This window comes from Solanum lycopersicum, chromosome 4 (assembly GCF_036512215.1).
Source record: "Solanum lycopersicum chromosome 4, SLM_r2.1".
Lineage (NCBI taxonomy): Eukaryota > Viridiplantae > Streptophyta > Magnoliopsida > Solanales > Solanaceae > Solanum > Solanum lycopersicum.
Window position 1 is genome coordinate 2,631,811 of NC_090803.1, and position 23,221 is coordinate 2,655,031.

Consider the following 23,221-nt stretch of genomic DNA (forward strand, 5'->3'; position numbering starts at 1 on the left):
GATTTAATTGTACCGTGTAACAAATTTTTTGTTTATCACCTCTCTCCCTTAAACTCTCGCTCTCTCCCTCTCACTTTTATACAAACATAAATGTATAAAATGTATTTGTGTTTGTATAAAGCGATAAAATATCGTATATATACATATTTTTTTGTTCCCCTCTCGCTCTCAACTCTCCTAAATCTCGCTCGCCACTCTCCCAGATCTCGCTCGCCACCCTCGTCTCTATCGTTCATACAAATAGAAACGAAATGTATAAATTGTGGTTTTGTTTGTAAAAGTGAGAAAAATTGTATATACACATGCAAATATTTATATCTTCATCCTATACACTTATGTACAATATAAATATTCCCTGTCTTTTTCTCTTTCTCGTTTTATATATACACAAATTATACAATTGATTTTTATACAACTGCTTTCTTTTGCATATGTATAGCAATTTATACAATTGGTTTCTTTGTATATGTATAGCGAATTATACATATTTATGTTTGCTATGGAGCACAATTATGCGAACTTTGTTATAGATACAAATATCAATTTTGTGTTTGCTATATGTAAAAGTTGTTTTTTTATATTTTATATCACAATACATCATAAGTTATGTCCTGAAGTGATTATTGTTTTATATCATGCGGAACATTAGTTCAATTGCTAAAAGACAAAAATTAAAGATCAATCAATTTTATGCGTGCAATGTACATTTTTGTTCAAAAATTAACGTAAATAATAATAGAGTTGCTTTTAGATATGCAACTTAACTTTAATTTAATTTAGTTGAATTTTGGCAGACCTTAAACCCTCCGCCGTTTCAAGAAGATTTCTGCATTTTAAAGTTTTGAATTGTCAAAATCTAACTTCAGATCTAAATATCTCAAATACGAATAGTCAAACTTGAAACTTATTATCGCAGATAACACCTCCAGTGCCTGGCAAGTGCGCATATAATCTCTCAAAGGATCACTATGTAAGACATATCTAAAATTTATAAAATATTTAATATTTAACCGCCTTTAAAATCAATTTCAAATTTATAAGTTGAAAATGGGGATGGAGTTACAAATGTTAAGAGTATAAAGTTGGGACTATCAAGTCAAATTTCAAACAAAATGTTTGAAGTTTAGCATATTGCTTGTATAATTTGAATTTAAGATAACTAAGTGTGACATTGATATTAGCTCATATATAAAGTTGATACAATTGTGTATATATACTCTTTATTAGTTTATATATATATATATATATATATCAATAATCTGTATTTTGATATACTAATAAGTTAGTCGGCGGAACAGTATATATCTAATTTTTCCTAAGAGAATTACTACTACTAATAAGCTATTCGCCTATTTCAATCCAAATAATTTTTGAACAATCAACGATCTATTTATTTATCAATCTCTGTCAATTTTAATAAGTCCAAGTATATAGTTGGCCAGTAACATTGTGTTAATATAATTTTCCTATTAATTAAATCTATAGTACCCTAATTATACATAACTTTCAGCATGTCTCAACTGACCATAGAATTTGCCGGGAGTAATTAACCAATTAATTAAAATGGTTTAACATTTGTAACATGACCAAAAGCATGGTTCCATTTTTATAATACATGCATGTAACTCTTGCTTTCTGCGATAGATTTGCATAATAAAAATTTTCCAAATATTTGTACAAACATAATAAAACCCATCCATTTTGAATGACACTTTTTTTTTTATTTTTGGTCATTTTTTGGCAAATTAAGTGTGTGTTACCCTTTTTAATTTTCTTTAAAAACACCTAGCTAGATAGAAGTTGGTAAGTTGTAACTAGTAAGTAACGAACTCTCTTTAAATTTTCTTGAATCCATGATCTATCTTTGGTTCCTCTGATGATGACGGTGAAGAAGATGTCGACTTTAGATCTGAGCGGATCGAAGAAAAGGAAGAGGAATAATAATGAGAGGGTATCATTTAAGTTCAAGAATTTTGGTGAACAAGGGTTTCCTATAGAGTTCATTGGGTGCAATTTTGACCAAAATGTTAAACTTCTTTTGGAATTTGCACAACAAGAAAATGGGAGTATTTGGTCATTTCAATTGGAAGTTCATAGACATCCACCAATGCATGTGTTCCTATTTGTTGTTGAAGAACAAGTTGAATTGTCACTCAATCCTCATTGCAAACATTGTCAATACATAGGTAATATCACTACCGAAAATTATTACAAGTTCACGTGAAATTTAAATTCTAAATCTGTCACGGAAAAAAAAAGAAATTAATAGAACATTTGGAACATATAGTGATTAGTAACTTCATTTGTTAGGTTTGTGTTTGGTGAAATTAAATCAAATACTAAGTGAAATTACTAAAATATAGTACTAAAAAAATTAAATTTGCTTTGCATGACTTTTATGTTATTAATATAAATCAAATTCTCTTAATTTCTTTCGTATATTTACCTTTTCATATTTTAACTTTCTTAATGAAAAACTAGTTATGCCACCGTTTAACTATCGACGTATAAAAGTTAAACTCATCAAAGTACTTATGCATGGCCTCAGGATGGGGCAACAATTTGATGTGCAACAAGAAGTACCATTTTCTATTGGCTTCAAAGGACACAATTGGAGCTTGTGTAGAAGGAGGAAATGGACAAAAATACAAATATAAAACAGATGTTAATAATATTATTGGTGGAGAAATAATTAAAAGTAAGTTAAATTTGATAGAAATAGAAGGTCATATGATGCATGGTGTGTTTCATTCTAATGGTTTTGGGCATTTGATTTGTGTCAATGGATCATTGGAAACTCCTACTTCTTCTGACTTGCCTGGTCACTCAATTATGGACTTTTGGGATCGACTTTGCATTGGACTTCGTGCTAGGTTTGTCATCATCAACTTAATTTACTATTTTCGTTTTATTTTATCTGACGGGGTTTGATTCAACTTGAAATTTGACTAACAAAGAAAATATATATAATTTATGATTTTAAACTTATTAGAACATATTTGTAATCGGGTGCGGAGTTAAAATGCCACAATTGATGAAAGCTGCATACATTATATATACAAGATCAATAAAATTTCATGTAACATAACGATAATTGCTTGTTTTCTTCCTGCGTTTACTTTTTTATATATATTTCGTCTCTACTATCTTTGTAGCTGAAAAAATAGTAGAATAGAAAGTTTAAAAGTTACATTATTTTGAAATACATAAATATGCCTTTCGTTATAGAACATTATAAACAAATATCACATAAAACGAAACAAAAATACACTAGTGTATGTTCAAACTGTTTTGTTAGGAGTAGTGTCATGTTAAACTCTGTGTTCAATCAAGCACACATTGCATAAAACGATACACAAGGAGTATCTTTTATGCTTTTATGCACCCCTTAGCCTTAATCATCGTATTTATCTAAATTATATATCCTTCATTTTCCTTTAAACTTGCACTTAAAGTCATAAATAACTTTCTACTTTTTCAAAAAGTCAACAACTTTAGATTATCAAAATGATTAATATTTGAGATCGAAAACAATAATAATTTCTCTATGTTTTTGAAGGAAAGTAAGCTTAAGAGATATCTCAACAAAGAAAGGGATGGATCTAAGGCTACTCAACACATTAGCCTATGGTGAGCCATGGTTTGGTCGATGGGGTTACAAATTTGGGCGTGGGAGCTTTGGTGTTACACAAGAAACATATCAAAGTGCAATTAATGCCTTACAAAACATGCCATTAGCTTTATTAGCACATCATCATCACCATATAGGGATTATAAATATTAATGAGATATTAATAGTGTTATCAAGGTACCAAATGTTATCTGGTCACTCATTAGTCACACTTTGTGATGCCTTTCATTTCATGTTGGAGCTCAAATCAAGGATCCCAAAGGAAAACAATAATCTTACCTCATGTTATCCAGGGCTATTAGTTGACACAACTTGTAGATGGTCACCTAAACGCGTTGAAATGGCTATTAGGGTTGTTGTGGAAGCCCTAAAAGGGGCTAAATCGCGATGGGTGTCTAGGCAAGAGGTTCGTGATGCTGCTCGTGCTTATATTGGTGATACAGGGTTGCTTGATTTCGTTCTCAAGTCATTAGGGAATCATATTGTTGGTAAGTATCTGGTTCGTCGATGCTTAAATCCAGTGACTAAAGTTTTGGAATATTGTTTAGAGGATATATCTAAAGCATTTCCTAAACAAGATCAAGGTTTTAGGGTCAATGACTCAAAAGGGAAACAACAATACAAAATCACATTGGCGCAACTTATGAAGGACATACATTTCTTGTACAACAATATTCTAAAAGAGCATAAGGGATTAATGTCAAATTATACGGGCGTCTTTGCTACAATCCCAACAGCTTCTAGAATAATCCTAGACACGAAGTACTTCCTCAAGGAATACAGAGAGGTATCAGAGCCAGATACAAGAATTGAACCAGATAAATCCAAGATTTATTGCGCGATTATGTTGGCAATCAAGGATGGATTTGGTGTTGAAGAAAAAGTAATGACCCCATTTGAGTGTTTCTTAATGAGAAAAGATGTGACATTTGATGAGCTAAAAATTGAAGTTGAAAAGGCTTTTGGGGATATTTATTTGGGATTAAGGAACTTTACCACAAGATCAATTAACAACTTGATAAGCCCAATTAGTGGAATAGAATTGGTGTTTAATGTGGTGAAACCAGGAAGCAAGATTGTTTTAGGAGGGGTAATAATGTCAAATAATGATGATATTAATATTATTAATAATGGAGGGATATTTGAAGGAATTAAGAATAATAATATTATTATGGATTGTATTTGTGGGACTAAAGATGAAGATGGTGAAAGGATGATTTGTTGTGATATTTGTGAAGTTTGGCAACACACTAGGTGTGTTAATATACCAAATCATGAAGCAATTCCAGATATATTTCTTTGTAATAAGTGTGAGCAAGATATCTTACAATTTCCTTCATTACCTTAGATAATTTATATATCAACAAAACAAGAAACAAAAAAAGGTATAATAATTAATATATGTTTACAACTATTTATGCATTACTACTATTTGAGTTGGAAGAAATATTTTATGGATATAAGAGATACATTATTCTAATATCTTGTTGAAATTACATGATATCCTATATATACATCTATTTTGTTTGATTGTACACGTACAAGTCATGTGATGAAATTAGAAAAATTTCGTTAATAATATTCAGATTTATATATATACGTATAAAATTAAAGTGAGTTTTTGACTTATATATGCAATACAATTTTTATGTATACATATAAGTGGCTATTTTCCATTTGTGTGAATCTACAATTGATATATATTGGTCCAATTGTCCAAATTTAATTACTGATATTAGCTTAAATATATAAAACCTATATACTAAACATGTATATCACATGTATATTTTTATTTAAATATTAAAAAAAAAACTGTATAATTGCTGATTATTTTTAATCTTAATCACCTAAAGACATTGTACTATATATAATTATCTAATAAAATATCTACATCTCTTGGTTATTGTGGATGTCATGTAAAATTGTACAATAATTAAGTAAAATTGCTAATAATAATCATAAAAATTAAATTACACACTTGTATATATATAATAATAAAATTAAAGTTCCATAATAATTTTGTTTCACTATATAAAACAAACAAGCATATAAATATTACGCTCATCAAATCAAATAGAGGAACGAACCGTCCCGTGCACTAAGCATCCTGCATTCAGTTGAGATTCGAGTTTGAAGTAATATGTTTTGTTTGAATCTTGATGTATCATGATTCAGTCTTTATGAAGACTATAAGATGATAAAATAGAAGAAATTCCAGATGTGACAATTCCAGCCCAAAGAAATGCAACTGGAATATACATCAAATTTAAGAAATGATGAAACTTTGAGTTATTATCATTATAAACAATTCTATTTAAATCCATAGTTGCACCTAATGCTGCACCAGCTCCTATTGCTAGTATCCCAAATATAATCTGCATCAATTTTTCAAAAATAAAATAAAATAATAATTATATCTATAAAAAATGATAATGCATAAGTACCTCGTCAACCTATGCTCGAAATCTCAGAGACACATTTATACTATACTAAGATCCTATTACCCCCTGAACTTATTTTATTAATACTTTTCTACTCCTTTTCGGCCTACATGACACTATCTTGTGGGCTCAATAATGGTTGACTATTTTTTCAAGCTAGTGTCACGTAGGCCGAAGAGGGGTAGAAAATTACTTATAAAATAAGTTAAGGAGGGTAATAGGACCTTAATATAGTATAAGTGTGTCTCTGGGATTTCGGGCGTAACACTACAACAAAAATGACCATTAGCGTCATTTAATTCTTAATTGCCGCTGAATATGTATTTTTAGTGGCAATTGTCACTCTTTGTATATGTCCCTAAAGTCTTTAGCAACATTAGTTCTAATGACACTTAAATAATGTCAGTAAAAACTTTAGCACTCTTTATTAGTCTCAATATTAAACTCCTCTAAGATTTTTTTTTTTTTTGTTTTTGTCTCAATATTTTTAATTTTTCGAGAATCAGTTTAACCATCTTTAATTTAAAGCTAGTTAAATTAGATCTAATTCGTAAGTTTTAAATCTTGATCTCATGTCAACATGGTTTAAAAAAAATATTTGATTAAAGTCAACATGATTTGAATCTCAAAAAAGCAAAAAGTATCGTATAAATTAGGACAAGAAAAATAAATTATACCGTAGACCTTTATTTTTTATTTTTTTATTGACATACTTCCGCACTCTAATGGAAAAAGAAAAGTGGAAGGTGTATATACTTAATTTTTCTTAAGCGGTCTAAATAATATAATGGAAATTAAAGATCGTTGAGTTGCTATAACATGTTAAATTATACGAATTTATAAATATTTCATGTAACAATATCAATGTATGTTTTTAGGAAAAAATTAATTTCTCGATTATTATTCTAATTATATATAAAAATGAAAAATAAGTGGAAATTGTATGTAATTAATTACCTTGTCACCATAGAGTTCAATCTGTCGAAAAACCTTATGATTTATCATAGGCTTCTTTCTTATGAGTAAATATATTGCAAATGGGATGTGCAACAAATTGTAGACTGATCCTGCTATCACAGCAAAAAGTGTATAACTGCAATAATAATTTTTAAAAAAAAACATAATGAGTTCGGACAAATTCAGTAGTTGTAATTTTAGCTATATATATTTTTATTAAGAAATTTAATAAATACGCATACAAAAGAATTCATAATTCAGTTACTAACGTTTGATGTCAACAACATATTCAGTGTTGTATCACAAGAGGGGTCTGAAAATGATAAAGTGTATATACAGACCTTATTTTGTACTATCTCGTAGAGATAGAAAGGTTGTTTTTCGAAAGACCTTTGGTTCAGGAGCAAGCAAATAAATCAAAACAATTAAGAAAGAAAAAAAGGAAAATACAATGGTGAAAAAGACACGCACAATGCAAAACATCCATGAAAAAAGAAAAATGATAATACTACGACGTCAGACATGGTGCTCCAGACTATCACTCAACCTATCCGCAAAGGACACAACTTTAAATAAGAGGATATGAAGGTCAGGCATTAGAACAAATGAAATCTAAAATTTAGAATTTATAAAAGAGTAGAATATGATCATAGTGTTTTGACTACATCTTTTGAATATCAGAAGTTCACAACATAATATTCAAAGATCTAAATAGAATATTCAAATTCTGACTCCATCACGAAATAATTTCGATTACCTGTACGAGCGATAATAATCATATCTAAGTCTAGCTCCATTATCAAAAGTAACTACACTAGTTTGTAACACACCCCATGACACAAGAAGAGTAGCACTTGTTATAACCCTAGCACCTAATGTAACTAATGGTATTTTTGATGAAGAGGAAGAAGATTTTACATCAAAATTGTATTGAGGATAATTTGACATTTTAATATATCCTAATAAACTCAAAATTAAGCTTTTAATTCTATCATATAATTCCTTAATATGATGGTCCTTTTATATATACTCTCTACAAAGAACCTTCAATTATTAATTTAATTACTTTTTTTAATCGAGTCATATATTTGACCCAAAATGTCGATTAAATCGAAAATTGTCTTTTTTTTGTTTTCTTATTTAGTGTATGTTATTGTTGGATTATTGAGAAAAAAAAAATAGATAGTATATTAGATTGTATTATTTTTTTTGAATTTGCCGGCCACGCATGTTATTGGAGTACAATTTAATTGGTTCAAGTTTTTTACAATATTTTGATGTTGTGGGGGCTTTGTCTATTTCCTAAATTATTTAATTATCGATATACTCATTGGATTTACGATTAAATATTTAAGGTTGTTAGATTCATCAATATTCATACTTAATATATTGCTGTTGTTTTTATGTACTCCACCAAAGATATTGTCTGCTTTGAGCTTTAGCCAATACAATTTTAAAAGGAAAAATTATTTAATCATACGAATATTCATAGTTTGAAATAATTATAAATTGTCTTACTATTTAATATTTTCATGTCAGATTTCAAGTCATGAGATATACTTAGATACATATATTTTTTTCAATCAGATACATTGATCAGGCTGAAAGGCGATCGAGAGAAAGGAGGCGAGCCAGATGGTCTATGTATATCATATGCAATTAAGCAATATACATATATCTTGAATACCCGATACATTATGAAATGCAAATACATAGAGAGAGAAGAGCGAGCGAGAAAATCAAATACATGCAAATTCACTTGGATACAATGTATCTGGATAGATTATACTTAATTTTTACTTCTTATATCCAAAATACATGTATCTAGATGAGCCAAATACATGTATTCGAGGTTAAAATTCATGTAAAATTTGTAATATTGTAAATTCGCATGAAGGGAAATGCTTTGCTTCTAAACTAGTGAAATTTATGTTGTTTCACTAAAGTTTAAGACTTGTATCATTATATACCGACAATATTTTCCCCGTATTTTATTAAGGTAAAATTTCCTTAGTGTAATCACAAAACCAATTATATTTTTCCAATTGATTACTAGGAAATGTTTTGTAGTTACATCTTTTATATATATATATTGATGGAATTAAGTGAGAGAAATAAAATAGAATTTCACTCAGATTAAATAATTTCTTTTTTAACATTTCAGTGAGAATCTATTTCTCACCATATATTTTTTTGTTTAGTGAGTTAAATAAATAAATAAAAAAAATCATATTTCATAACATAAAATTTTAACCAACTCACCACGACTGTTTTGTTAATTTATTCCAATAGAGTAATACTTTTTGAACCATAGCATATTTAATATTATTATGAGAAATCAATGTATACAAAAATGTCAATATGAAATCTTATTTTAATTCGATACGTCAATTATCTTTTCGATATTCTAGTTTAGTCTTTTTATTATTGGATTCTTGGATAGTACAAAAAAAATTAGTTTGCCGGCTACGTTTACAAACACAAGTTATTTGCAACCATCCAAGTCAAGTAGAAATTAGGGCTACTCACAAAGCGCATAAATAGTTTATTTATCGGTGTGTAGATATGTTAAATTGAGATATGTTAAATCGATATTCAAATTAATAGGATATTTATCATCATTTTTCGGTTAATCAAATAAGATATTCAACCGTTTCATTTTCAATTTAATTGATAAGAAATGTTTTTCTAGTTTTTTTTTTCAATTTATCGGTTCAATCAAAATTCACACAATTTAGCATAACGTACATCTTGTAAACGCATACAAAGACGGATTCAAATGTTTTAGTTTCTTTACTTTTGGTTTTCGATTGTAATTGGATTTTTACCATCAATAAGCTAAGTAATTTTTCATCCTTTACTAGAGGACTCGAATACGTAATCGCCTTTATTAGTGAGCGTTTTACCTTCAATTTTTTAAAAAAAATCAATACGAATTCAAATTTAGACGGGTTCCTATATCAGTATTGAACAACGGACGAAAAATAAATTAAAAAAAGTCAGAATTTTGGAGTTTCCCACTGTTTTTGTCTAGTTATTTTGTAACTTTTGGTTTTGTCCATATAGGCACAAGTTGAAAATAAATAGGAAATAAAAACACTATTTTAGAAATCGTATAATAGAAAAATAGAGGTGACAAAAAATGGCTTAACGTGATGTGAATAATTGACCTTAAAATGGAATTTAAGTTTTTGTAATTATTCACTTGTAATTAAGGACTCAAATTAATTACTTTAATTAATCTGGTATTGCGTTATTGGTAGCACATATCGCCGTTATAATTTTCCATTAGTTAGATAACAAATTTATAAGAAAAAATTGAAAATAATAGGAATCAAGATCAATTAAAATAAGGAAAATGCACAAGTACCCTTTAAACTATGATCGAAATTTCAGAGATACGTCTTAACTAAACTAAGGTCCTATATATTACCCCATAAACTTATTATTTTTGTAATTTTGTGCACAATTTGTCTTACGTGACACAATCCGTGACCCTACGCAATTGAGGCGCGTGAAGGATATTTAGATGTCACGTAAGAGAAAAAGATGCATAAAATTACTAAAAAAATAAATTTACCAGGGTTATAGGACCTTAGTTTAGTTAATGTGTCTCTGAGATTTCGATCATAATCTAGGGGTACTTGTGCATTTTCCCGCAATATTGAAGTTTTTAAAAGCTCTAGATATGTTGATTTATTATAAACAGTTACCACATTATATATGTTTTCATATATTATCTAACATCTTAAATTTTATTAATTATTGTATAACATAATATTTTGAAGTTAATTTTAAATATAAAATTTTATTTTAAAATATTTAAAGACTTTAATGCCCCATTAAATTTTTTTGATTTGCGAAATTCAAATAAATTGAGACAGTGAAAGTTGTCAAATGAAATAAATGAGACTTGGAGTCTATACCTTGGGCTTCAAATTTTATAGCACCAAAGTCTCGATGTCCTTTTGACATCAAAGCCCAAAACTCTTAGCCCAGTTACTTTGAATTTGATCGAACTCGATAATAAAAAAATAAAGGACAAATTATAGAAATACACATTTTTTTGTTTCATTTATTTTCATTATTTCATATTACTTTTTAAAATTTCCAAAATCCCTTATTTATGTACAATTGGACATACATACAAATATTTAGCTTATGCTTTGAAAATATATACATAATATACATATACACAATCATAATCTAATATTCTATTCGCGCGATTTCAATTAGAATGAGATGTTGTATGTACATGTATACAATGTTTTATCATTTTCTGTACAATTGGACACACATACATTTAACTTCTGCTTTGAAATATACATAAATAATATACATATACACAATTATAATCAAATATTGTATTCGCGCGATTTTATTTAGAATGAGATATTGTATGTGCATGAATACAATGTTTTTCATTTTTTGTTTATATGTGCTGCCCCTGCCCCCACCCCCCACCCCCACCCCTTTTTTTTCTACCCAACTATCATAGTATGCGTTTGGCCATGTAATACCATATCACGATATGGTATTGTGAGATGGAATCAGGGTTTGGTTATGTCGTTTTACGCTGATTTCATCTCATGATTCCACATCATGAGATGTGATATCATATTCTCCAAAAATCATGATTTGAAATCATATGAGAATACCAAATCATGATTTGAGTTATTTTAATACAAAAATTGATCCACGAGTTTATATTTTGTTAAAACAACCCCACATTTATATATACTAACCATTTATTTCACACGCAAATAAAATTTATGATCACATCATTACTTTTTAAAATTTATTATTCTCACCGACGTAAAATTTATTATTCTCACTAACAAATAATTACTTTAACTCACACTTCACGATTGTTAGTGTAATAAAATCTTGAAGAGCCCGTGAAAGGTGTTTCATTTTTACTCAAATATATTAATGAAACAATTACTTAAGTAGGGAACAAATAACTTTGTAATAATTTATTATATGATTTTATGTTTATTAGATAATATTGAATAAACAATTGGGGCTATTTTAATAGTTTTAAAACTTATGTGATTTTTATGTTTGTGATAAAATATGCAACACCAAAAAAATTCCATATTGCATGTCCAAACAAAACTTCAATTTCATCTCATGATTCCATATTACGATACCATATATAAATCTTTCACATTCTTGAGTTAGTTTAGTGAAAATTGTATATACATTTTTATGGTTGAGCATTGAGATACATTATTAGTACATGTTATCAATACAAATAAGAGATATATACACAAAACTCTCAAAAACATGGGAATAATATTGCAAAAAAAAAATAAGAGAAAGTTGTTGACTAAATACAAATGCAGATGAATACTTTCACAAACAAAACAAGAAAGAATTTTACATTCTTTTGGTTTTGTGTTTAGCCACTGTTGCTTGAACTACTTCCAGGCATAAGTTCTCTCAACATAGCCACAACTTGTAACATATTAGGCCTTTTTGATGCAAAATCCTCTACACATTGCATTGTTATCTCTAAGTACCTTACCATCTCTTTAACTTCTAAAACTTCTGCTTCATCATTCCCTTTAGTCACTGATAACAATTCTTGATCAATCACTTCCATTGATTTCCCTTCTCTTACTTTCATTTTCACCCATCCTACCAAGTTTGTATCACCAAAGTCTTCCTTATCTGTTGGCCTTTTACCTGTCAAGAGCTCAAGAAGCACGACTCCAAACGAGTACACGTCTCCCTTTGCCGTGCACCTAAAACTCTGATAGTACTCAGGTGGTACATATCCTGGTGTACCTGCTAGTGTTGACACACTGAGGTGTGTGTCCAGAGCGCTTATCAGCCTCGCCATCCCAAAATCAGACACCCTAGCGTCCATTTCGTTGTCTAATAGCACGTTGCTTGACTTCATGTCGCGGTGTATGATGTGCGGGATGCAATTGTGGTGAAGGAAGCAGAGTCCTTTGGCTGCTCCTCTGGCTATTTTTTTCCTTTCCTCCCATGTTAAGATCCTTCTATCGCGTGTTCTTGTCTTCCCGTGTAGCATTTCTTCTAGGCTGCCGTATTCCATGAACTCGTAAACTAGAAGTCTTTCCTCACCAACCTTGCAGTATCCTAAGAGGGGTACAAGGTTCTTGTGCTTGATCTTTCCTAATGTCTCCATTTCAGCCATGAACTCTCGGTCGCCTTGGCAACTTAACCTGATGAGTTTCTTGATTGCAACACTTGATCCATCTTTCAATGTTGCCTTGAAGACTTCTCCGAATCCTCCAGAACCGATGAGGCTTGCAGCTGAGAATCCATTCGTGGCCTCGATAAGTTGTGAGAACTTCAGCTTCCTAAGTTGTCTTTGGAAAGTTGCTACATTGATGCTTAATGGCTCCTTCTCTTTGTCAATCTTCCATGCTGAAGCTGCATAGTTAGTAGTCAAACTACTAAGCATTTTCACCCCTTCAGCCTCTCTTCGCCTTGCACGCATAGCAATAGCCCAAACTATCAAAATGCATACTGAGGCAATGGAAATGAGAACTCCAAGAACAATGCTGTTAGCCCATGATGCAGCTGAACTTCTTTTTTCTCCTCCTCCGTCTCCAGTATTCGTGGCAGGTGAGTTATACTGGCATTCGGATAACGGAACCCCACAGAGTCCTGGATTGTTTGCATATTGACTTGCAGGAAGTGTACTAAGCTGACCCCTTTGTGGAATTTGTCCTGTCAATTCATTATTAGACAAGTCAATCTGCACCAAGAAAGAAAGAAGCGAAAACGAATCAGGAATTTGACCCTGCAATCTGTTATGTGATGCATCAAACACTCCCAAATTCTTTAGCCCTCCAAGTGATGAAGGAATCTCTCCTGACAAATGGTTGTGTGATATAACAAGAACTTGCAAAGCTATCATATCACCAAATTCATCAGGGATTTTACCACGAAGCTCATTGTACGAAAGATCAAGGTACTCGATAGTCTGATACCGAGTAAAAGCACTAAGAACCGGACCAGAATACAGCCTAGTGAAATCACAACTCTTTAGTGATGGAACCTGTAAAAGCCTTTCAGGATGTATCCCATAGAACTCAAGCAATCCTCCAACGCCTCTGCACGAATTCCCTACATTTCGAACAAACACCAAAGTGTTACCTGAAAGAATCCCACTCAATGCTTTAGCCCCTTGCTGCCTACCAAGTCGCGGTGGGATCTCCCCGGTTAACCTATTGCTACTCAAATCCAACCAAACCAAGCTACTACAATTGACTAATTCACTTGGAATCTGACCACTCAAACTGTTATTTGCTAGCTGCAAAACAGCCAGCCTTGAAAGATGGCCAAATTCTTTAGGAATCTCACCACTTAGTCCATTACTTGTGAGTGCAATCCACTCAAGATTACCACAATTAAACAACTCAACAGGAATTTTCCCACTCAAGTAGTTATTATTAAGTATAAGATTCTTCAAGTTGCTGCATTTTCCCAACTCTGCCGGTATGTTCCCTTCCAAACTATTGTACCAAGCAATAAGCTGCACAAGATTCTCAAGTTTTCCTAGCTCTGATGGTATCGAACCGTTCAAATAGTTCAAGCTAAAATCAATTATCTTGAGCTGTGAACATTGAGACAGTTGAGATGGAATCGGACCATAAAGTGAGTTATCAGGTGCTCTCAGCTCTTCCAATGATGAAGCACCAGGGCATAAGTCTGTTGGAATTATCCCATTGATCATGTTGGAGCTAAAGTCTACAACGCGTAGTTTCTTGCAATACGAAAGGGAAGCAGGAAATGAACCAGAAATCTTGTTACTACTCATTTGCAAAGACTCTAAAGAAGCTAAATTCTGTAGGATAGAATCAGGGAATGGACCGGTTAGATTATTATTCGACAAATCAAGATTCTGAAGAGAAGAACATGATGAGAAGGAATTCGGGATTGAACCAGTGATATTGTTGTTAGAGAATTTAAGTTCCACAAGTGAACTACATGAGTTTCCTAATTCAGACGGTATCCAACCGGACAAATGATTCTTAGAAAGATCCAATCTTTGCAAACTTTTAAGCTCACCAAAAGAACTAGGAATTGAACCAGAGAAGAAATTATCAGCCAAAACCAATTCTTGAAGTGTTGTACAATTAGATAGAGCTGAAGGAATTGAATCAATCATCTGATTCCCTGACAAATCGAGACGTAACAATGAATTACAAGTCTCAATCTTGATATCAGATATTGATCCTGTAAGATTATTATAGTCCATTGCAAGATACTGTAACTTATCAGTATGCAACAAGAAATTCTGAGGCAAAGAACCTGTTATGTTATTAAAAGAAAGACTAACATATTCAAGATTTGGGCATTTTGCAAACAAGTTGTCAGGTACATAGCCTGCTAAGCCAGTGAATGAAAGTTCAAGTTGTTTCAAACTATAAGGTAGCTGAGCTAATGAAGTTGATGCATTTACATAAAACGAATTCGATGACAAATTAAGGACAGTTAACATATCCAGAGAATTGAAAGGAGAAAAAGAAACCTCTCCAACAAGTTCAGATTGTTGAAGATCAAGAATTGTTACTCTTCCAAGACTATTGCAAGTTACACCATTCCATGAACATGGATTGTTTTTAAGTTCCCATCCTGATAAAACACCAGAAGGGTCTTTTTGTATCATGTTCTTGAATAACAAGAGTGATTCAGCATCAGTTTTGATGGAGGAAGCAACCGCGTTTACTGATACAAGAATCAAGGCAAAAAACAAGAAAATGATCAATGTTAGAGCAGAGTTGGTGTTCATGTTGTCCATGATGAATAGAGAACATAGATAAGAAAAAAATGAAAGAAGAAACAAGTAGAGAGCTTAGAGAGTAAGCTTTAGTGATGTGTTGGAAGATGATTGTGTTTTTCTTTTTTTTTGAGAAGAAAATGAATGTCAAAAGGAGCACAAAAGGAGTAAAGAGAGTGCTTACTATGATGAGAAAAATTCCTCAATAGTGCAAAGTTAGAAGAACTAACTTTTTAAAAAGTAGTTGCCATTCCTTTTTTATTTTTAAATTTTGTGTTTGTGTACAACAAAAACGAATATAAACAGACTTTACTTCCTACCTTAGAAGATTTTTAAAAAACGATTTTCAATAGACCTTAGCTCAACTTATAGTGTATGTGTTTGCGCACAACAATATAAACTTAGTATATATTGTCCCACGAATGAGGTATGAGGAGGATATTCAGACCTTATCCTTATCTTGAGAGGTAGAAAAATTATTTTCGACAGACTCTCGACTCAAGTAAAAGTGTGTGTGTTAATTTGTTGAATGAAGATTTTTGTAAATGGAAAAAGGAGGGAACATAATAGGAATTAAAAAAAGAAGTAATGAATTGAACTATTACACTAAAGTCTTGGTAGGTGATGTAATTTTAATAGTGCTAAAGCAATTATCTATTTTCAATTAATATTCTTTCTTTTTTTCCCTTTGTAGGTCCATATAATTAGATATTTTAAGGATATAGAATTAAAACATTTTTTCTAATATCATAACTTTATAGGGAAACTAACATAAATAAATTAAAATAAAAAATATTTTCTATTTATAGCAGTAACATTTTCTTTTCACTCGATCACTTTTAATTTATTTATAATATAAGTTTAATACATCTTATAAAAAATAATACAAGTTTTAACAATGGATAACACATTTTAATACACTTATAATACATTGTGACAAATTTTTATCAAATAAACAGAATATATTTCAAAAAAACAATTATAATTCATATATATTGCATACATAATTCACTTTTAATTTATATTGCAAATTTAACATAATATTGCTATAAATGATAATAAATAAAAAGTATTGATAAAATCAGAAATCGTAATTTTTCCAATATTTCCACTTTGTTTGTCCATCTTCAATTGAATTATCAAACTTATTTTGGAACAATTTTCTTAAGATAAATACTTTTATTTTCTTCTGTATCTTATATTTGTCATTTCATTTGTAAAATGTGAAAAATATTCACTAGTCTCATGAAAAAATTATCAAGTCAAATTAAAAATATATAATACTGATTCGAAATCAAAGATATAGTAAAATAAAAAAATTCTAAAGAGATGAACGATAAATATTGTTTAGCTATCTCATTTTATATGACACTACTATCATTTAGTTCTTTCTCTTTCGAATTCTGATAATAATTTTTCAAATAATTTCAATTATAAGATATATTGTTTTATAATATTTATATTAATTTTTGGATAAAGAAAACACCAACCTAATAAGGCATAAAGATGCCACAATCATTCATTATGTTTTTTTCACAAATATATAAGATTAAATAATATCTATGAAATTCAAAATGGAGGCTATTTCTATACATATAAAATAATTTTATTATCATACATCTTTGTCTAGACTCTAGATTCCAAAAATAATTATAATCAAAATTTGTTTAAAAACTAAGAGGAGTCTACACAATTATCAAAAGTCAACCTAATTTAATTTCTAAAAATATTATAAAAATCAAAATGTTTAAATTAAGAATAAAAATCAAATATTTTAGCCCTTATCCTAAAAAAAACTCAAATTAGGTTTTACAAAAATATCTACAAAATGTGTTTTGAAAAATAAAATAATAATAATAATAATGCATAAAATACGGGAGGATTTGACTTTTGGTCAAAAGGGTCCACAGACAAAAAGTCTATCCAAAGATCGGTGCCGCTTTAAAAGAGGGGAAAAAAATATATATATTTTTTTACACAAAATGTGTTTTAATACAACTAAGAATATTTTTCATAAAAAATAAATTATTTAAAAATAAATTATTAATAGTGGGAAGTAAATTTCTTTTTTTTTAAAAAAAACAAAAATTGAATTACATTTATATGTAATCAACAAAGATAATATAAAGTTCGAATTAAAGATGACGATCTGACTCGAAATAAATATAAAATGTCACTTATTAAATTTATTTTTTTAATGAACTTGGTTTTTAGAGAATTTTTTTTTAACAAAAAATTGTCCGACAAAATATATAATTTTATAAATTGGTCAAAATTTAAATTAATTTTATAATTAAAAAAAATTTAATGAAGTGTGTTAGATCCAACGTGAAATGTGTCATATCTTGTCAGTAAGCGTGAGAATGTTCCTTTTGATCACATTTTCTACAGGATCTTATAATGTCCTTGGTTTCACATACTATATACTAAAATAAAATAAAATATCGAGTTTGAGTCTTGAAAATACGTGTAAAATTATTGTATTTTGATATGTTAAAGAAAGTATTTCGATATTCTTAATTAGATTTGGATAAGTAATCGAGTTGACTCATAGCTCGATATGTTTCTATTTAGCTGGATTCAGTTTGACTTGTTTTCAATTAAAATCTGGCTTGATTCAGTTCGAGCTCATTATACTTTGGCTAAGACTCGACTTCATACCGTAAAAAAGTTTGATTGAACTCAAATCAACATCTAAATATATTCTTAACTATCAATTTTAAATTTAAACTTTAAAAATAAAGTCGCATACGATAAAAAAAAAACACTTTGATCCTAAAAGTAAAACTATTCTAAAGACAAACATATAAAGTATGGATTTCTTTAATTGACAAATTTCATATGTGTGATATGACACAACTTACAACTAAATTAATGAAATAATAAAAGTATAAATTAATTCATATTTGGGGGTTGTTAATAACACAACAGCTAAGTTCTAGCAGATTAATTGATGTTAAAATATGTAGAGAAAATAGAATAATTACTAAAATTAAAAGAATCTAATGATGATCCAAATTGGGATTTGTTAATTTTACTTTGCTTTACTAAAGATATAGTGTCTAGATTAGAATCATTAACATAGTGCAAAAGCTTGATATATAACCAATAACTAAAAACTATTTTTTCAATTAAAAAATATATTTTTTATTCTTTTTATAAAAAAAAATATATAGGATAGGGGCCACAAAGGAACAACATCAATGAGCTCTTATGGTTAATGGCATAGGTGGCTATGATGTTCTCAATTTATTTTTGCCACCTTTTCCCCCTACTTTTTATTATCTTGCTAGTGATTTATTAAAATATAGAAATGAATATAATTAACTAAATTTTGTAGTTTTTGATCCTTATGGAAGTGTATTATAATTGAATTTTTTATAAAAAAATTGTAATCAAACATCGCTATAATAACATTATTTATCTAAAATAATATTTTTGATACTGTAAAAAATATATTATATGATAATATGATAAATTTATTGTTATAGTGAAATGTCGATTATAGAATATCTTTGTAATAGATGACTATATACATAATACATGTATTATTACATGGTAGAATGATCAATAAATGTCATAACCAAAGGATGAAAAATGCATATTTTAATCAATTAAAATAAAATATGCTTAATCTAATATCACAGAAATTAAAATCAGAATTTGTTCATAATTGAAATGATAAAAAATTTTATCAACTCCTTTTTTTTAAAAAAATAAATGAAATAATATTTTTTAAAAAAAAATAAATAAATACCTTTTTATCCAAGATTCAAAACCTTGTTGGTTCTCTAATAAAGTTAACTTTTTACTAGCTGGTTATGAGCCCCACAAACACTAATTTACTCATTATATTTTTCAATATATATCATATAATATAAAATTTTATTGCAAGATCAGCATGCTTGGGATCCTTGGACCATTGATCTTTTCTGGCATTTTTATTTTTTGTAAAATAAAAAATCACAGGTCTTAATTATTACTACTATTTGTTAACATCCAATGAATCTATATATTTGAGAGCAAGCACAGAATTTGATGACATTTTAAAATGGTTTGTGTTAATGATCAAAAGGATCTTGTGATGTATAGTCTGTGTTTACACTCATTGCCTATGAAAAAAATAAATTATTTTGGTCTATGTTTAATATATTTGTGTTGCTAGCTAGCTAGTTCATGAATTTGATGCCTTATATGTGTCAATAAGTTGTTTTTTGTCAATTGATTTTTATTAAATATGTTATTTAAAGATGAATATGTGATATTTTTAATGATAAGAAATGAAATTTGAGTTTAGTTCAATTTTAAAAAGTAATCCTATACCACATGAGGAAGCAAATTACTTTTAAAATTGATGAAACACCCTATTTGGTCATTTCATTTAATATATTTATTCAAAAAATTTAATTGAAATTCGATATATATGTAACTTGACTAACTTCATATAAAACTATTTCGCTTCCTTTTCTATTTTCTCTTAGTTATTGTATAATGATATTTTTATCCCTTTAAAGGTATTGAAGTATAATGTTTTAAAGAAATAGATCTTGAATTTTGAATATGGAAAGTAAACTTAAATCGAGAGGGTGTTGTTAGAAAAGCTTGAAAGCAAAACGAATTGTTAGATTTGTGTTATTCTAATAATTTGATGATGAAATTTTGTTCTTTATGATATTTGAAACTTATATTTTACATTTTTTAGATAAATTTAGGGGTGAATCGACAGTTAAAATTCAAATAATAAATTCTTCCCTTCGATATAACTATTTAAAAATGATATTGTTAAAAATATAGTGATATTTTAAGCAATATTATGAAAAATATAGGCACAAAACTCCATAAGAATTGAATTTCAGTCGACCCCTAGTCACTAAAATGGTTCTTGAATCATCAAGAGCAAAAAAGTTAGAAAGAAATACAAGTATTTTATATAAATCACAAAAGATAACATAGAAACTGAAGTTTGAATCACATTAAGAGTCTTAATTATATGAGTAATACTGTCAAAATGAAAAGTTTAGATTAAATCATGTGTCTTATAGATGGTTGTAAAAATGTTTTCTTTATGTCACTGATTATATATTATTATAAAATATTTTATAGATTTTTTTCTCTAGGAAAACTATAAAGGCAAATATTCAAATCCCTTAATTATATCTCCATAGCATTTACTCATTTAGAATGGAGCAAGTCATAATGGGTTAAGACAATAATCAGGTCAAGACTCAATATAAATTCAATTTTTTTGATCAAAATGGATCAGATAATGGGTTACAAAATGGATCAAGATCCAATCTAATATAATTTTTATTAAATTTAATTGTTTTATTTGTTTTTAAAACTATTTTAGTACCTAATAAAACTATTTTTTTCTTTATAATGACTATAGCTTATATATAGCATATTAAATTGGAAAAAAAATTGAAATATTTTCACTGCATTTCTCGTGAGTCAATTCGAATTGCATGATATGAACACAATTTTTAATGGGTTAAGCTAATGAATTGACGGGTCAATAATCAACCCAAACTTAAATAAATTGAACGAGCTGAGCGAATTGGTTTTGATTTTTCCACCCTAGTAGAAACTCAACAATAAGTTGATTGAAAAAAAATTAGAACGTACTCAACAATAGGATCTTTAGGTTTTTGATATCACAATAATGTGAACTCCTTAATTAATCATACTTAGGGTTGTATCACTATAATATTTAATTAGAGAGGAGTATACAAATACAAAAAAAAAAACAATAATCTTTTGCTTTGAAGATAACTAATTATAAAAGGCAAAAGAGGACAAGAAAAAACGATAAATTTGTGATAATGTAAAAAGCTTGAAAATTGCACAATGATATCAGTATCGTTTAATTCAATATAAGTAAACTTCACATGTTAAATTAAGTTCGGAGCCTAAAGAATATAAAATATTAATAAAAATTCTGAAACGGTATATAAAATTTTATATTAACCAAAATAGTAAAATCGCTGGAACAACAACGATTTCTTCTGCCGGAAAAAGTAAAATCGCTGCAGTTAAAAATGTGATTGTAAAAAAAAAAATCAAGAAAATCTAGGCAGCGATTTTCATTTTTGCGGCGGAGGAAATCGCTATTGTTCCAACAATTTTGCCGTTTTGATTAATATAAAATTTTATATACCGTTTTAGAATTTTTGTTAATATTTTATATCCTTTATGCTCCGGACTCATATTAAATTATCATTTTTTTTTTAAAAAAAAAGATCAAATTATTATCTCATTAGACTTATGTTATGATCACTTGCAAAAACGATGTTTTTAAAACCACTAAGAAATATTCATTTTAGACCAATGGTCACATGAATAGCAAATAGACAAATTAATTTTTGATTTTTTTCTAATAAAAAATAAAGATAAATTTCATGTAAGTCGATTCATAAAGAATTATGAAGATGGTTACATTTGCCATCTTGAGTTATCTTGTAAAATTTTCAACTAATGATATCATTAAACTTTTTAGAAAATTATTAATAGAAGTGAAAATATTATCAAATATTATTTATCTTAACTTACCCTAAAGTCTAATTACTTTCTTGAAGGTCCTATTATCTAACATATATATATATATATATATATATATATATATATATATATATATATATATATATATATATATATCATTCAATATACTTTAATATATAATTTATGGTGTGAATCATATATATAAAGTTAGATTATATTTTGACCGTTTGAGAAGTGTTACCACATCCTATCCATTTAATCATTATATGATATTTATTATTACAAAAATTGTATTTAGTGGACCTTACAATAAAATAAAATGATTGGATTTATGAGTGGGTTTTTCCACACAAAATCTTCATAAATCTAGCCAAAAATTGCACAGTCGATATTCTTGACGTAAAAGAGTTTATATATTGACTTTTAATTTAAGGAGTTTAATTTCTTCGTTATTATTAAGATATTTTAAATTAATTTCTTTCAAAATAAAATACAAAAAGTGTTCTGTAATAGCAATATAGAACTTTAACGTGAGTTCGAACAATATAAAAATGATAAGAAAAATTAATTTTGAAGATTTTGTTTTTAAGTATATCAAATTAAAATGGGAAGGTGCAATTTAAAATGTATTTTACCTCCATTTTCATTCACAACTTAAAATCTCAACAATTTGGACCTAAAAGAAAATATGATTTCACAATTATTTTTTAGAGATATTTTGTTTGAATCGGTAAGAAAAGTAAAATAATAATATTTTCATATCAAAAACTAGAAAGTTTTTCACTCGATTTTTCACCATATTTTTTTTCCCGGTGAATTGGTTCAACGGGAGATGAATCGAAAAATTATATTTTATAACACAAATTTTTCATTAATTTACGTCGGAAAAAAAAAGTTTCTAGTAGTAATAATAATTTCGATTGATATTCA

At 28.6% G+C, this 23,221-nt stretch overlaps 3 protein-coding genes across 4 annotated transcripts; 1 reads left to right on the plus strand and 2 right to left on the minus strand.

Moving 5' to 3' along the window:
• The first annotated feature begins 1,752 nt into the window (after positions 1-1,752).
• LOC101257358 (PHD finger protein MALE STERILITY 1) lies at positions 1,753-7,529 on the plus strand. The gene is made up of 3 exons (XM_010321071.4): positions 1,753-2,186; positions 2,549-2,873; positions 3,560-7,529. The coding sequence occupies exons 1-3, from the start codon at positions 1,877-1,879 to the stop codon at positions 4,977-4,979; spliced, it is 2,055 nt and encodes a 684-aa protein (XP_010319373.2). The 5' UTR covers positions 1,753-1,876; the 3' UTR covers positions 4,980-7,529.
• Positions 5,554-8,023, minus strand: LOC138348240 (CASP-like protein PIMP1). Its single transcript, XM_069296935.1, has 3 exons — positions 7,787-8,023; positions 7,030-7,165; positions 5,554-6,006 (listed from the first exon to the last, which is right to left on the minus strand). The coding sequence occupies exons 1-3, from the start codon at positions 7,975-7,977 to the stop codon at positions 5,803-5,805; spliced, it is 531 nt and encodes a 176-aa protein (XP_069153036.1). The 5' UTR covers positions 7,978-8,023; the 3' UTR covers positions 5,554-5,802.
• A 4,285-nt stretch (positions 8,024-12,308) lies between these two features.
• LOC101257062 (serine/threonine-protein kinase BRI1-like 2) lies at positions 12,309-16,114 on the minus strand. Of its 2 annotated transcripts, XM_026030566.2 has the most exons (2): positions 15,978-16,114; positions 12,309-15,741 (listed from the first exon to the last, which is right to left on the minus strand). In XM_026030566.2, exon 2 carries the CDS (start codon positions 15,680-15,682, stop codon positions 12,434-12,436), a length of 3,249 nt encoding a protein of 1,082 aa, XP_025886351.1. In that variant the 5' UTR covers positions 15,683-15,741; positions 15,978-16,114; the 3' UTR covers positions 12,309-12,433. The 2 variants fall into 2 exon arrangements, with proteins under 2 accessions (XP_025886351.1, XP_004236904.1); XM_004236856.5 differs by lacking the exon at positions 15,978-16,114 and having other exon boundaries at positions 12,309-15,966.
• Between the last annotated feature and the right edge of the window lie 7,107 nt (positions 16,115-23,221).

What these genes read in the sequence shown, in the direction of transcription:
- LOC101257358 (XM_010321071.4), top strand. Translation starts at nt 1,877, where the DNA reads ATGATGACGGTGAAGAAGATGTCGACTTTAGATCTGAGCGGATCGAAG. An exon ending in CAAACATTGTCAATACATAG is followed by an intron (nt 2,187 to 2,548) that starts GTAATATCACTA and finishes GCATGGCCTCAG; the next exon opens with GATGGGGCAACAATTTGATG. An exon ending in TGCATTGGACTTCGTGCTAG is followed by an intron (nt 2,874 to 3,559) that starts GTTTGTCATCAT and finishes ATGTTTTTGAAG; the next exon opens with GAAAGTAAGCTTAAGAGATA.
- LOC138348240 (XM_069296935.1), bottom strand. Translation starts at nt 7,977, where the DNA reads ATGTCAAATTATCCTCAATACAATTTTGATGTAAAATCTTCTTCCTCT. An exon ending in GATTATTATCGCTCGTACAG is followed by an intron (nt 7,166 to 7,786) that starts GTAATCGAAATT and finishes TTATTATTGCAG; the next exon opens with TTATACACTTTTTGCTGTGA. An exon ending in TTGAACTCTATGGTGACAAG is followed by an intron (nt 6,007 to 7,029) that starts GTAATTAATTAC and finishes AAATTGATGCAG; the next exon opens with ATTATATTTGGGATACTAGC.
- LOC101257062 (XM_004236856.5), bottom strand. Translation starts at nt 15,814, where the DNA reads ATGGACAACATGAACACCAACTCTGCTCTAACATTGATCATTTTCTTG.